The 13,787-nt window shown below is 48.3% G+C and overlaps 2 protein-coding genes across 7 annotated transcripts in view; both read left to right on the top strand.

The window, feature by feature from the left end:
• The first annotated feature begins 963 nt into the window (after positions 1-963).
• On the top strand, positions 964-8,383 carry cnga1b (cyclic nucleotide gated channel subunit alpha 1b). Of its 2 annotated transcripts, XM_015016364.1 has the most exons (15): positions 964-1,185; positions 3,034-3,140; positions 3,246-3,317; positions 3,403-3,456; positions 3,541-3,663; positions 3,736-3,840; positions 4,852-4,958; positions 5,038-5,212; positions 5,653-5,789; positions 5,860-6,032; positions 6,316-6,441; positions 6,664-6,816; positions 6,898-7,129; positions 7,201-7,376; positions 7,457-8,383. In XM_015016364.1, the coding sequence occupies exons 2-15, from the start codon at positions 3,052-3,054 to the stop codon at positions 7,697-7,699; spliced, it is 1,965 nt and encodes a 654-aa protein (XP_014871850.1). In that variant the 5' UTR covers positions 964-1,185; positions 3,034-3,051; the 3' UTR covers positions 7,700-8,383. The 2 variants fall into 2 exon arrangements, with proteins under 2 accessions (XP_014871850.1, XP_014871849.1); XM_015016363.1 differs by having other exon boundaries at positions 3,037-3,140; positions 3,246-3,663.
• Positions 8,384-8,819: 436 nt separating this feature from the next.
• nfxl1 (nuclear transcription factor, X-box binding-like 1) overlaps positions 8,820-13,787 on the top strand; it is a 17,748-nt gene continuing 12,780 nt past the window's right edge. For 3 of the 5 annotated variants that reach the window (XM_015016358.1, XM_015016362.1, XM_015016361.1), the window contains exons 1-14: positions 8,820-8,939; positions 9,329-9,488; positions 9,570-9,749; positions 9,820-9,929; positions 10,067-10,197; positions 10,325-10,369; positions 10,452-10,585; positions 10,695-10,780; positions 10,896-10,971; positions 11,830-11,927; positions 12,124-12,238; positions 12,314-12,438; positions 12,547-12,669; positions 12,755-12,845. In XM_015016358.1, coding sequence (XP_014871844.1) covers positions 8,835-8,939; positions 9,329-9,488; positions 9,570-9,749; positions 9,820-9,929; positions 10,067-10,197; positions 10,325-10,369; positions 10,452-10,585; positions 10,695-10,780; positions 10,896-10,971; positions 11,830-11,927; positions 12,124-12,238; positions 12,314-12,438; positions 12,547-12,669; positions 12,755-12,845 — 1,579 coding nt within the window. In that variant the 5' untranslated portion in view covers positions 8,820-8,834. Of the gene's footprint in view, positions 8,948-9,325; positions 9,489-9,569; positions 9,750-9,819; positions 9,930-10,066; positions 10,198-10,324; positions 10,370-10,451; positions 10,586-10,694; positions 10,781-10,895; positions 10,972-11,829; positions 11,928-12,123; positions 12,239-12,313; positions 12,439-12,546; positions 12,670-12,754; positions 12,846-13,787 lie in introns of all 5 variants that reach the window. The other 2 variants (XM_015016359.1, XM_015016360.1) reach the window with 2 other exon arrangements.

Genomic DNA, 13,787 nt, shown 5'->3' with positions numbered 1-13,787 from the left:
TTTATGGGTTTAAATCATTTAGTTTATTAATATTTTCATCAGTTCTGATGTCTGGTTGCAGGGAAAATGTTTCTGGTTGGAGGCTGAATTCATGGTGTGATTATTGATTATTGATTATTGATGTCTGGTTCAGCATGTTGTAGAAATCACTTTAATAAAAACCTAAAAACTAAACCAAATGTTTCATTTTCTTTGTTTCTAAAAATCACAATTTATCAAAAATGTACAAACTATTAAAGGAAAACATTGGTAAAACTAACTGTTAGCAGTGTGTGCGTGTTATTTTCCTAATTTACCACCAGAGGGCGCCGCCCAGCAGCAGCTGACAGGAAGTCAGAATATGAATATTATTGTAACCCAGATATGAGGAAACGACGGACTCTGATTGGTCGACGCTTCGTTTAACTTCATCAGCCTCGTTAGCACACTCAGATAATTCCCAGTAAGCCAATCAAAGCTGCCGCCCCACCGTGTGTGTGTGTGTGTGTGTGTGTGTGTGTGTGTTATTAGTGTCCAGCGCTGACTCAGCAGGATTTCTGTAATCCAACCATCTCACTTTTCACCCCTCCTCCTTTCCTCCTCTACCTCACTTTCTCAGATTTTCTCTTCTTCTGAGTCGTATTCCCTCCATCATCATCATCATCTCGCCCCTCCACCTGCTGATAACATTCAGCTGATTTAAACACACAGGAAGGTTCTGACCCAGAGCTCCACCTGCAGACCTGAACCTGGATCCTTTTTAACCTACCCAGTCTCTCGGTCCGTCCTGGTACAGTCCAGGTCCAGTCTCCGGGTTCATCCAGGTCTGTCCCAGTCCAGTCCATCCTGGTCCAGTCTCTGAGTCCATCCTGGTCCAGTCCAGGTCGTCCATCCTGGTCCATCCCGGTCCAGTCCATCCCGGTCCAGTCCATCCCGGTCCAGTCCAGCCTCAGACGTATCATCCCTGCTATAATCCGTTTATCCCTGTCAGGGTGACAGAGGAGACTCCTGCAGGAACCGCTGCTCCTCTCCTTCCTCCTCTCGTGTTTCTCCCGTTTTCTCCTCGTTTCTCCTCTCTGGGTTCCTCCAGGGGTCGGGGTGTTTAGGAGGCTCTGTGTGGGGGGGCGCCCCGCTGTTTCCATGGTGATGTGTTTGGAGGGCAGTCGGGGGATCTAGGCCGCATAACCCGGGATTATCAGCTGACAGGTAAGGAGATAACGGGCAGAGGGACCAACGTTATGGACAGATTCATGGTTATTCATCAAGCATGTTGGTTAGTCTGACTTGAGGGAACCGGTCAGTCTGACTTGAGGGAACCGGTCAGTCTGACCTGAGGGAACCGGTCAGTCTGACCTGAGGGAACTGGTCTGGTTAGTCTGACCTGAGGGAACCGGTCAGTCTGACCTGAGGGAACCGGTCCGGTTAGTCTGACCTGAAGGGAACTGGTCCAGATGTTCTGCTGCGTCTGGAAACCAGCAGATCCAGACAGGAAACTTAACCAGGTTGGAGTCAGACAGGAACAACTGCAGGGTAAAACATGACGGTCAAACCTCCATCAGAGCTTCCTGTGGAAATAATCTACTTTAAAAACGTCTAAATATTCAGATTTATTCATAAACCAACATATAATCTGTGATTTATGGGGTTTTAGCTGAAACTTGGACTTTGAGGACAGCAGGGATGAATCAGTTTATCATCAGAGGAAGCAGAGTTCAGATGGATCCAGGATTTATCTCTACATGAAGGAAATCATCTTTTAAATGATTTTAAACGTATTTCAGCCTCCAGGTGTTTCCTCGGCCTCCATGGCCCTCAGTGGCTCCACCAACCTGCTGGGTTCAACATGAACTCCATCATTTAGCTCCAGATGTTCAGATCCTTCCACCAACTCAAACCATCACGTTTCCCATCATGCGCCTCAGTTTGTCCCTCAGTCGGTGTCTGAATTCAACAATAAACCTAAAGCAATAATCATTAGGTAACATTAAAGTGCTATGCCAACATAGCATTTAGCAGAAGCTAATGAATGCTAAAGTGCTACCCACCATAGCATTTAGCAGAAGCTAATGCTAAAGTGCTACCCACCATAGCATTTAGCAGAAGCTAATGCTAAGGAGCCATACCATTCCATCAGGCAGAAGCTAACTCTACAGCGGTACATGGTAGTTAGCAGAGGCTAGTGGTAAGTGCTATCCCACCATAGCATTGAGGGCTATGTTACAGTTAGCCCTTTCAAAACTGAATTATCGTTTCACATCTTATCCTGAAAAACTAATTTAAGGGAAGTTAAAGTTTTCAAAGTTAGCAAAACATCTAAAGCCCTAAATGTAAAATTAACTGTGCTGCTAGCGCATTATCAGATTAACAGAGAGCCCACCCCTGGACTAGGCCGTTCCAGCCTGAGTCTGATCTGAAACATCCCATGAACATCTGAACCTCCAGCCCAGTCTCATCTGATTTATCTCCATCCTGATCTTCCAGCAGCTCTGATCAGCTTCTTCATCCCCACAGCATGATGCTGCCACCACCATGCCTCACTGTGCAGGTGGTTTGTTAGGCTGAACCAGAAAAAGCATGAGAAGACTTTGGCTCCAGTTTTCTGGAGGTTTGCTTCGTCTCCTGGGTGGGTTCTGGTGAACAGAACCTCTCATCTCATCATGTCTCTGATGGACGTCCAGGTTGTCCATCCTGCTGGTTCCGTCCAGATGGTCGGTCCAGCTGTTCCGTCCTCTTTCTATGTCCAGATGTTCGTTGATCAGAGGTTTGATGGTCAAAGCCTGGATGTTTTTATAGAACCAAACCCGGCGTTAAGCAGAACCAGAACCTCCTCCCTGACCTGCTGCTGGGTTCCTGTTCTCTGGAGAACCTCTGAAACCAGAACCAGCTGCTTAAACCAGAACCAGCTGCTGGAACCAGAACCAGCTGTCTGGACTGAGGCGACCTGAAACTGGTTCCGGTTCAAATTCACCAGAAAAACCAACATATTCTCTAAAAGCCACCAAAACCTGAATGTTAAAGTAGATTTTAACCAAGAGCAACGTTCCTCCCTCTCAGCAGACCAACTGTATCACCATGGCGACGGTAGCACCGCTAATCCCCAGCATCGTGCTGCAGGACATGGAGGAGTGGGCAGAGCCAGGTGATGTCACAGAGGGGCTCAGGTGAGTTTCTCTGAGTCCTGGGAGAAACACCAGGTCTGGTTGGCCCTCCAGGCCAGCAGGGGCCAGTATCGGGGCTGGACCCTGATGTGTAACTTTGTTTTCCAGAAGATCCCAAAGAGCTGGAGCTGGAGCTCTGTTCAATGTCAACAACAGCAACAACAACGAGGAAGAGGAGGAGTAAGAAATATTCATTTAGATACAATTCATCAAGAAGACACCAGGTCACTTGTAACTAATGATAATAATTTAATCTGCTTCTCAGGGAGGAGAAGAAGAGGAAAAAGAAAGAGAAGAAAGAGAAAAAGGAGAAAAGAGAGTAAGTCTGACTGCTTTTCATCAGGACGGTGATGACTGATGTGGATTTCATCAAAGTTCAGTTTCTGTCTTCTGGTTTCCTCAGGAAGGAAAAGCAGGAGAAAAAGGAAAGGAAGGAGCAGAAACAGAAGGAGAAGGAAGAGAAAGAGAAGGAGAAACAGAAAGAGAAGGAGAAGAGGGAGAAAGAGAAGAAGGCCAAGGAGGAGGCGTAGGTTTACCGGAGCCCTGAAACCATAAAACGATGCCTCATGATTCACAGGCTGATGTTTTCTGTCTGCAGGGCGAAAGAGATCACAGTGATCGATCCAGCTGGGAACACCTACTACCACTGGCTCTTCATCATCACCATCCCAGTCATGTACAACTGGACCCTGATCATAGCCAGGTACCAGATTATAGCCAGGTACCAGATCATAGCCAGGTACCAGACACAGCAGGGAAACGAGGTCTGTCAGCATCAGGTTCCTGTAGAGTCCAGCTGAACATGAGGTACCATCTGGTCCAGTTAGTCTGAGGCCGCAGCCAGAGTAGGGTGGAGTGGTGCCTTCAGATCAGGAATGACTCAATTGAAGGAGTTTCTCTTGCTCAAACTGAGAACTGAGACCAGCAGCTGTAATATGAGAGCAACACCAGTCTGCCATGGTGGAGCTGACAGGAAATACCAGCACCTACTTCATCATGGGGCAATGACTCGAGAAGAGTCAAAGGTTGATCTGCATCCTCTGTCTCGACTATGGTCATGAACCAAACCAAGGAACTGGCTGACAGAAGGAGAGTAGAGAAGTCATCAGCAGAAATTAGCTTCATCTAACAGGGAGGGTAGGCTTCATGCTCCCACATACTCAGGTGCATTTTCTGTGAGCCCCTTGGACTCTGTCCACGGACGGTTGAGATTTTATAGTCGAGCATACTGATTGCCCCCATGTCTCATGTCAAATTCCTTTATTTCCCACGATCTGAATGGATACTAGCAGGTTTGAAGACCAAGCTGGGGTCTGTCAGTCTCCAGGCATTATCAGATAAATCAACCTGAAGGACAGCAGATATTATCCTTAAAGTACCGGTATAGTCCTGCTGACCTTATTTTTGGGCTGCAGAAAGACTAGCTGTTCCCTCTTTGTCAGTTTGAGACCTGGGACAATGTATTAGATCACAGAATCATGTTTGTATAATAAGATTTGAACATAAATGCAGTTTGACAGACAGCCCAAGCCTTTGATTGCCTCTAGTCAAGGCCAGTCAGTGGATACCAGGTATACTCTACCACAGGGATGGTACATTCAAGCCCTACTTTTCATTGCCAGTCTTAGTTTCAGCTGTTAGAGATGGTCACAGCTGGACCGTCTCCGGGTCTAACTGTCATATTGAAGAAGTCGTACACTGTGTCTGTTTTCAGGGCTTGCTTTGAGGAGCTTCAGACCGACTACCTGATCATGTGGTTCATTGTGGACTTTATCTGTGACGTCATTTATATCATGGACATGGTTTTCAGAACCAGAACAGGTCTGAATGCACTCTAACTAATATAATCAAGCAATTGTTTTCACACCTGTGTACTAACGAAGCATACATGTGACCATAGGTTACCTGGAGCAGGGTTTACTGGTGAAAGACGAGCAGAAACTGCGTGAACGTTACATGAAAACCTTCCAGTTCAAACTGGATTTGGTCTCCATGATTCCCACTGACATCCTGTACCTCATTCTTGGTATCACCTACCCAGAGATCCGCCTCAACAAGCTTCTAAGGTTCAATAGGTAACCGAGACACTCTTACTTGTTCATCAACGCTTGAGTTTCTAGACACAAGTAGTGGGAAATGAATCCAAGCATAGACAAAATGCCAACCACCATATTCATGGAAACAGTCTTAACACTGGACGTCAGATTTATTATCTTAGAAAGCTCAGGTTTCAGTTGGGTCCATTGGTGTCTCCATTGGTGTTTCCATTGGACCCACGTTTTCAAATAATTCCCTTCAGCTAGCCATCATTCAGTCTCGAGATCGTTATAGGTACATTTTGTGATTATATTGCTGAAAAAATATAATCCATACACCTTCAGCTCCAAGGTTGGGACCACAGTGTGCCAGGCTTGAGTTTAGTCCATAATTTAGTCAGCCCTGTTTTACTCCAGTGGCAGGAGCTTCTAACTTCTGGATCTCTGAACCGGTTTCACTTCCTGTGCCTCCATTTCAGGATGATGGAGTTCTTCCAGCGCACTGAGACCAGAACCAATTACCCCAATGCTCTACGTATCTCCAACCTTGTCATGTACATTCTCATCATCATCCACTGGAATGCCTGCCTGTACTACTCCTTCTCCAAAGCCATCGGTAGGGCATGTTGGTTCCTCTGAAATAAACCCTATTTATTCTAACTCTACTTACCAATTTTTCCCTTCAGGTTTTGGTTCTGACAGGTTCGTGTATCCCGACCCGACGGACCCTGAGTTTGGCCGTCTGGTGAGGAAGTACGCCTACAGTATGTACTGGTCCACGCTAACGCTCACCACCATTGGAGAAACGCCGCCCCCTGTGGAGAACTCAGAGTACTTTTTTGTTGTGACGGACTTCCTGGTGGGTTATTCCTCAGAGAACCATAGGTTCTATTTGCCTTTATTCTTAGTTCTGTAATATTTACAACTTGGAAAGGAATTGGTGTGTGTCATGCTGAGTGACCGTGTCTTACTTCATAAAGATGGATGGATGTGAAAATGCACCTTCCCTGATAAAAGCATGAAGCTTTGTTGAAGCTTGTGTTTTCGGATGCGACAGAAATCCTAAGCTCTTATCAAAGCAATGTGAAGTCTAAAGACCTACCTGTCAGAAGTTATATAAATGGCTTGTTCCTGTCCTCCAGGTGGGTGTGCTGATTTTTGCCACCATTGTCGGTAACGTTGGCTCGATGATCACTAACATGAACGCTGCCAGAGCCGACTTCCAGGCCCGGATCGACGCCATCAAGCAGTACATGAGTTTCCGAAAGGTGCAGTTCCCTCTTTATGGGCTTCCCATTCCGTAAATCTATTCAAAGTTATTGTCTGCAAAGTCACTGGAGGAACTTGAAGCAACTGGTTTGGGAGATCTTCCAACATTTGTAAAGTTAATCAGCAAACATCTTTAAACATCTATACCTGTGAACCATAACTGCATTTCTTCTTGTCAAGGTAATGGACTTATTCTAAAACCTTTTCTTCTTCCTCTGTAGGTAACTAAAGACCTGGAAAAGCGAGTGATTAAGTGGTTTGACTTCCTGTGGACCAATAAGAAGGCTGTGGATGAGAGAGAGGTTCTGAAGTACCTTCCTGACAAGCTAAGGGCTGAGATCGCCATCAACGTACATCTGGACACCCTGAAGAAGGTCTGTTCCTGCTTCAAGTTCCTCCTCTTTAGACAGAAGGACACAGACCTTTGGTAAAGATTCCTCTGGTTGCTTCCGCAGGTCCGGATCTTTGCGGACTGCGAGGCTGGTCTGTTGGTGGAGCTGGTGCTGAAGCTGCAGCCGCAGGTCTTCAGTCCAGGAGACTACATCTGCAAGAAGGGTGATATCGGCAGGGAGATGTACATCATCAAGGAAGGGAAGCTGGCTGTGGTTGCTGATGATGGCATCACGCAGTTCGTTGTTCTAAGTGAAGGAAGTTACTTTGGGGAGATCAGTATCCTGGCTATCAAAGGTGAGAGGTCATGAAGGACTGGAGGTCTCTCCTACAGAACCATTAGAAACATTTCCTCTTGGTGTCAACAGGTAGTAAGGCAGGAAACAGAAGGACAGCTAACATCAGGAGCATCGGGTACTCCGACCTCTTCTGTCTTTCCAAAGACGACCTGATGGAGGCGCTGACAGAGTATCCTGATGCTAAAGCTCTGCTGGAGGAGAAGGGACGGCAGATTCTGATGAAGGATGGACTGTTGGATCTGGAGGTATGGCCACAGGATGCGGCTTAGGGCACGAGGCTACTAAAGTGTTCCTGAAAATAACATGTTCTCCATTGGTCCACTAGTTGGCAGCCCAGGGCCCAGACCCCAAAGAGATCGAGGAGAAGGTGGACAGGATGACGAGCAACCTGGACACGCTGCAGACCCAGTACGCCCGGCTGCTGGCAGAACACGATGCGACTCACAGCAAACTCAAACACCGAGTCACCCGGCTGGAGAAGAAGCTGGCGCCGCCACGGGAGGACGCACCTGGTGATGCTCCGCCCCCTCCCACACCTGAGACCACCAAAGAAGAAGAGAAGAAATAAGAAGATGGTGGAGGACAGAAGAACTTGAGTTTTAGTTTGAGGATAAAAGGACTTGAAGGAGACGAGAAATTAGATAAATCCATAAATTCAACAAGATTCAAATTAAAGTTAATAAATATGTAATTATGGATCCTTAGATTTAAAGTCCTCTGAGTTAACGACTGTACAGTATTAATGCCCCGGTGCTGGGGACTGCTGAGGAGCCCTGGGAACACGTCCTGTTGGAAAGGAGACTCAGTGGATCCTGAAGGACGCAGCAGTCCAGAGGGGAAGGTTTCACCTGCATGTAGTGTTTCTTCCTCATGTCTGAGAATAATTACAACATAAACTGTTGTAATTACTATGTAACATGTGAAACAGTACGTTGGCTGCTAGTTTGTCTGAACGTAGCGGAGAATCTTCACCCTGAGACCTGAATGCCAGTTGGTCTGAGGTTCATCCAGAACTGCCTGAGCGCTACAAACCCTCTAGATTTAATAACATAAATTCAACCAGCGTCCATTTTTCCAGGCATGCTTTAGTTTCCTGTTTATGGGCTGCAGACCAGAACCAGAGACTGGCATGTTCCTCCTGACCCAGGTGGATTCAGGACCAGGTCTTCTGGGCTTTAACTGATGCTTTTTAATGATGCAACATGTGATGAAGAAACTGTGCTGAAATAAATATATTTTATAAGAAAGTTAACACCCGCTTCTGTTCATTTCATATCCTGCTAAATACTATAGATTAAAAAAAAAACTACAAGCATGAGCATGGAAAACAACATTTAAATAAATCATTTTATGTTATGTGTTGTAATAATGACTGAAAACCCGATAAAATTTTACTGTAAAAATATTATTTAATATAACATTGTCTTCCCCAGCTTTCTGTGTCCTCCTTAGCGCCCCCTGGCGGCCCCAATTTGAAAAACACTAGACTAATGAAGTAGGTTCACTAACTTCCACCAGACGGAGAATCAGGGTGGACTTACTTTGCCAAATGAAGTTGGTTTTACTGAGGGAATCAGATTTATTCAGATTTATTTACCCAGCAGAGAAACACACATGCGCAGATACAGAGTGACACGTCACAGTTTGTGTCTTCACGCGCGAGTTTGGTAGAGTTATGGGAGATGTAGTTTCAGTCTAACCAGATGTCTATGAGGCACCACCCCATTAAGAACTACAAGGCCCAGCATGCCCCTGCAGGTCAGTGCGCATGCGCAGCGGTGAGCGGCGTCCAGCGGCTCCTCTCTGCTCTGCTGAGGTGAGTTTTCCTTCTTTCTGCGGCTCTTCTGTTTGTTTCTGAGCTCTGAGGCTGAAGCTGCTGCCGCCGCTGCTTCAGCTAACTGCGCTGTATGTGCTTAAGAGGCAGCTACCGCCGGGGTTCGGCTGGTTCCGACGGCTTTCACCCGAACCTCAGCGGCTGTTAGCTTGTCTCTGTTAGCCTGGCTGACAGGTAATGTGACTCTGCTGGTTTAAGCCGGTTCCGAGAGGAAACGGCCCGGTCCGGGACAGAGGTAGAACCCAGGCTGGTGGTGGGGTCCATGTGGAGCCGAACTGAGCCCAGTTTCAACTCCACACACACCTGGCGCATGCGCACTGGTCCAGTTAGCTGTAACTCCAGGTTTTTCTGTCTGTACAGTCAGAGCCTGGAGGCGTTGCCATGGAGCCGGCCTGGAGACAGCAGGGCAGGGGCCGGGGCCGGGGTCAGGAGGGTCAAGGTGAGAGGCCCCGCCCCCTGCAGAAGGATAGGCCAGGGGTCCCAGCAGGACGGGGAGAGAAGACAAACCCTGGACCTGCCAAAGGTGATGAAGATCTGGGAGCCCCGTGGGTCAGAACCGGTCCAGGACTGATCCAGGACATCAACTGTATCCCTCTCTATGCAGGTGAGTCGGTCCAGTCCAAGTTCGAGGAGATCCGGAGGTCCAACCAGGCCACAGCCCTGCGCCTGGTAGAGAGCCGGGTCAGCTCCTCTTCCTCCGATGAAGATAACGATGATGATGATGGAGACGGACAGAAAGGAAGGATCCTGGAGTCCACCTTTACCTCCTACACCAGCCAGACAGGTGAGCCCAGTTCTGCTCTGAGCGGGACCACCGTCTGGTTCAGGTTCTGACCCGTTCTCTCTCTGATCAGGCGGTGATGCTTCGGCTCTGACCAGAACCGGCCAGTACCTCAGCGACATGTTCCAGTCTGGAGCGCTCACCTGCCTGATCTGCATCGCCTCAGTCAAGAGGACGCAGCCGGTAGACACACACCTACACACACACTTAGGGTTTAGTCTTCTTGTCAGTCTGAACTCGGGGTTTAGTCCTCCTGTCAGTCTGAACTCAGGGTTTAGTCCTCCTGTCAGTCTGAACTCAGGGTTTTTCCACCTGTCCAGGTGTGGAGCTGCTCCGGCTGCTTCTCCCTCTTCCACCTGCCCTGCATCCAGAAGTGGGCCAGAGACTCGGTCTTCCTCATCTCCTCTGCCACCGATGAAGACTTTGGTCAGAAGCAGCATCCCTGGCCCTGGTGAGGAACACAGACTGCTACGTTCAGGCTGGTTCTACCGTTTCAGTCATCTGATTGTAACTCAGATCACCCTGTGGTGCGTTCACTGCCTGCAGGAATGTTCTAACTCTCCTCATCCTCTCCTCAGTCCAAAGTGCAGAACTGAATATCCTCCCAGCGCCACGCCCAACAGGTAGGTCTTTACTTTGACTGGTCCAGAGTCTGGCTCTGAGGTTCTGACCCGCTGGGCCCTCTTGTCTCCGTGTTGCGTTCAGGTACATGTGCTACTGCGGGAAGCTGCAGGACCCTCCAGCCGACCCCTGGCTGGTTCCTCACTCCTGCGGCTCCATCTGCCAGCAGGAGCTCAGACCCAGCTGTGGACACACCTGCCTGCTGCTCTGTCACCCTGGTAACCTCACACACCTGGATCTGATGCTGGTTACCGGCCAGAACCAGTCCTCAGTCAGCAGGCGCCATGGCAACCAGCCTAAACCTGTACCGTCTCTGCATGTCTCCAGGTCCATGTCCGCCATGTCCAAAGATGGTGTCCGTGTCCTGCTTGTGTGGCAAAGCTAAGCCCCTCCCCCGTCGCTGTAGCAACAAGGTAGCTGTCTGAAGGTGGTCGTGTCAGGCTCCTATGAGTCGTCAGTATGTTACCTGTTAGGCAAGGCGGCCATCTTGTTTCTGTCTCAGTTTTACATTGTTTTCTCTGTTTCCAGTCCTGGTCCTGCCAGCAGCAGTGTGGGAAGCTGCTGGCCTGTAAGCAGCACACCTGTACACAGCTCTGTCACACAGGTAAACACACACCTGTACCGTATCACACAGGTAAACACACACCTGTACCGTATCACACAGGTAAACACACACCTGTACCCGGTGGTGAAGAATATTGCGGCCCAAATCTTCCAGGTGTGAATAATAGCATTAGCATCAGCATGCTAACCCCTCTGGTTGGATGTTTTCCATATCAGTCCCTTTAATTTCAGGATTTTTCTGGATGGGAACAGTTTTGAGTCTTTTAAACCCATAATTGTCTTAAAATGTTCCCCATTTTCATGACATGGATGATCGTTGTGTCACATCAGATGTTTTCCACTTTGGTCATCCATTTCATACAACTATAAAGTAATAATATGCATCAGAATCAGAATCCAAGGACTCTGTTAGCTAGTTTCACCAGTCTGGAAGGACACTTAGCTTCTGCTAATATTTTTGTGTTTGTCAATATTGTAGCGGAGATTCTTGTTTAGCGGATTAGTGATCAGTGAACCTAACTTTTGGCTAGCTGACGATAAGTACTGCACATTTTAGATCCATTCTCTAATACAATCATGGCAGCCATCTTGACAAATGTCCACTAGAAAAAATGAACAAAAAAAATAAACACAAGATCAAGAAAATATATGATTTCTGTGGTTTGGCACCACACACAAGTAATTTTTCATGTTGGCCATGTTGAAAAATACAAAAATTATCAGAAAATTATATTTTTATGGGTCCAGTTTGCATATGACACCAGATGTATTCATTGTCAAATTCAACATGGCGGCCATGTTGAATTTTTCAGTGGCTCTGCTTCCAGTTAGATTCATGGATCAGCCTGTGAAACATTGTTGTGACCTCAGACTGACCTTCTGTGTGTGTGTGTGTCAGAGTGCCCCCCCTGTCCCAGGGTCAGCCTCCAGAGGTGTGTGTGTGGACGGCAGACAGCAGAGCGGCCCTGTGCCAGCCCCCGCTGGACCTGCCAGCAGGTATTGGTGCAGTACCAGTTCCAGCCACCAGGGGGAACCAGAGCTCTAACAGCTCATCCTCATAGGAACAAATAGACTAATTAACGCAGCTCTGACGCCCCCTTCTGTATAGAATCAGTATATATAAAAGGTCTGCTGGGTCCAGTTGACCCGATTGGACCTGGATTGGGTTTCTGACCCAGTGTTTGTGTGTCAGGTGTGTGGAGCGCATCTGTCCTGTGGGAACCACACCTGTGAGGAAGTGTGTCACGATGGAGCGTGTCCTCCATGTCCCCGCTCTGTCAGCAGATCCTGTCCCTGTGGGAAGACCAGTAAGAAACACGCACCGGGTTCTGCTGCGGTCCGGTTCTGGTTCTGGTGTTGAACTCATGTTTGTGTGTGTGTAGAGTCGTCTCTGCCGTGCACAGAGGAAGTGCCGCCCTGCGGCGACACGTGTGACCGCCGCCTGTCATGTCTGAAGCACACGTGTTCGATGCGATGCCACCGAGGGAGCTGCGAGACCTGCAGACAGGTCACACACACACACACACACACACACACGCACACACACACACACACACACACACACACACACACGTTGTACAGCAGCAGCAGTTGCAGTACCGCTGTCGTCCTGCAGGAGGTGGAGAAGGCGTGCCGCTGCGGGCGCCACAGGAAGCCGATGGCGTGCCATAAGGAGTATCTCTGTGACGCCAAGTGTCCTCAGACCAGGAACTGCCAGAGACACCAGTGCAGGAGGAAGGTCAGAGGTCGTCTTTAGCCCCTCACCTGATGACCAGGTAGCAGTCCGGTTTAAACTCACTTTCCCATGATGCTCTGTGTCTCAGTGTTGCCCTGGTAACTGCCCGCCCTGCGATCAGATCTGTGGTCGGACTCTGGGCTGCCGGAACCATAAGTGTCCCTCCGTCTGTCACCAAGGTAACGGCATCGATCAGTGATTATTTGATCAGCTGAAAAACTTCCAGGTAAATTTTCTTCGTCTGTGACTCAGAAACAGAAAATAACATTCAGAAGGGAAACTTCCTGTTTCACCTTTCCTGCACCTTTACCCTAACCAGGAGTATTTGGACCAGAACATGAACAGAACCAACCTTTGTTTTCTATAATAAATACATTTTTATTTCTCTCAAAAACTAAATTTCTGTTTTCCATTCAGAGTTCAGATTAAAGGCTTCGTTTCCACGGTAACTGGAGCTGGGTTCTGCTGCGGTTCTGTTGATCCGCTTTGACCTGTTTCTCCTGGTCTCTGTGACCTGATTTACCCGGTCCGATCCGGTCCCAGAGCCTCCAGAACCTCCTCTGGCTGTCGGGTCGGTTCTGGCTGCTCCGCTGAGCCTCAGCTGGAAGGCCACAGGTTGACCTCTGACCCCTGACACCTTCTGCAGCTCATTCAGCTGACATTTCCCCCGACTGATGAACACACACACTGATGAACACACACACTGATGAACACACACACTGATGAACACACACACTGAGCTGAAGCAGAGAGAGAGACTGAGTGTGTGTGTGTGTGTGTGTGTGTGTGTGTCTATGTGTGTGTGTCAGTCAGTGTGTGTGTCTATGTGTGTCAGTGTGTGTGTCTGTCAGTGTCTATGTGTGTGTGTCAGTCAGTGTGTGTGTGTGTGTGTGTGTGTCAGTCAGTGTGTGTGTGTCAGTCAGTGTGTGTGTCTGTGTGTGTGTCAGTCAGTGTGTGTGTCTGTGTGTGTGTGTGTCAGTCAGTGTGTGTGTCTATGTGTGTCAGTGTGTGTGTCTGTCAGTGTCTATGTGTGTGTGTCAGTCAGTGTGTGTGTCTGTGTGTGTGTCAGTCAGTGTGTGTGTCTGTGTGTGTGTGTGAGTCAGTGTGTGTGTCTGTGTGTG

The sequence above is a fragment of the Poecilia latipinna genome, unplaced genomic scaffold, assembly GCF_001443285.1.
Source record: "Poecilia latipinna isolate Pla-1442-1.1 unplaced genomic scaffold, P_latipinna-1.0 Scaffold2010, whole genome shotgun sequence".
Lineage (NCBI taxonomy): Eukaryota > Metazoa > Chordata > Actinopteri > Cyprinodontiformes > Poeciliidae > Poecilia > Poecilia latipinna.
This window is presented reverse-complemented; position numbering and strand designations above follow the sequence as displayed.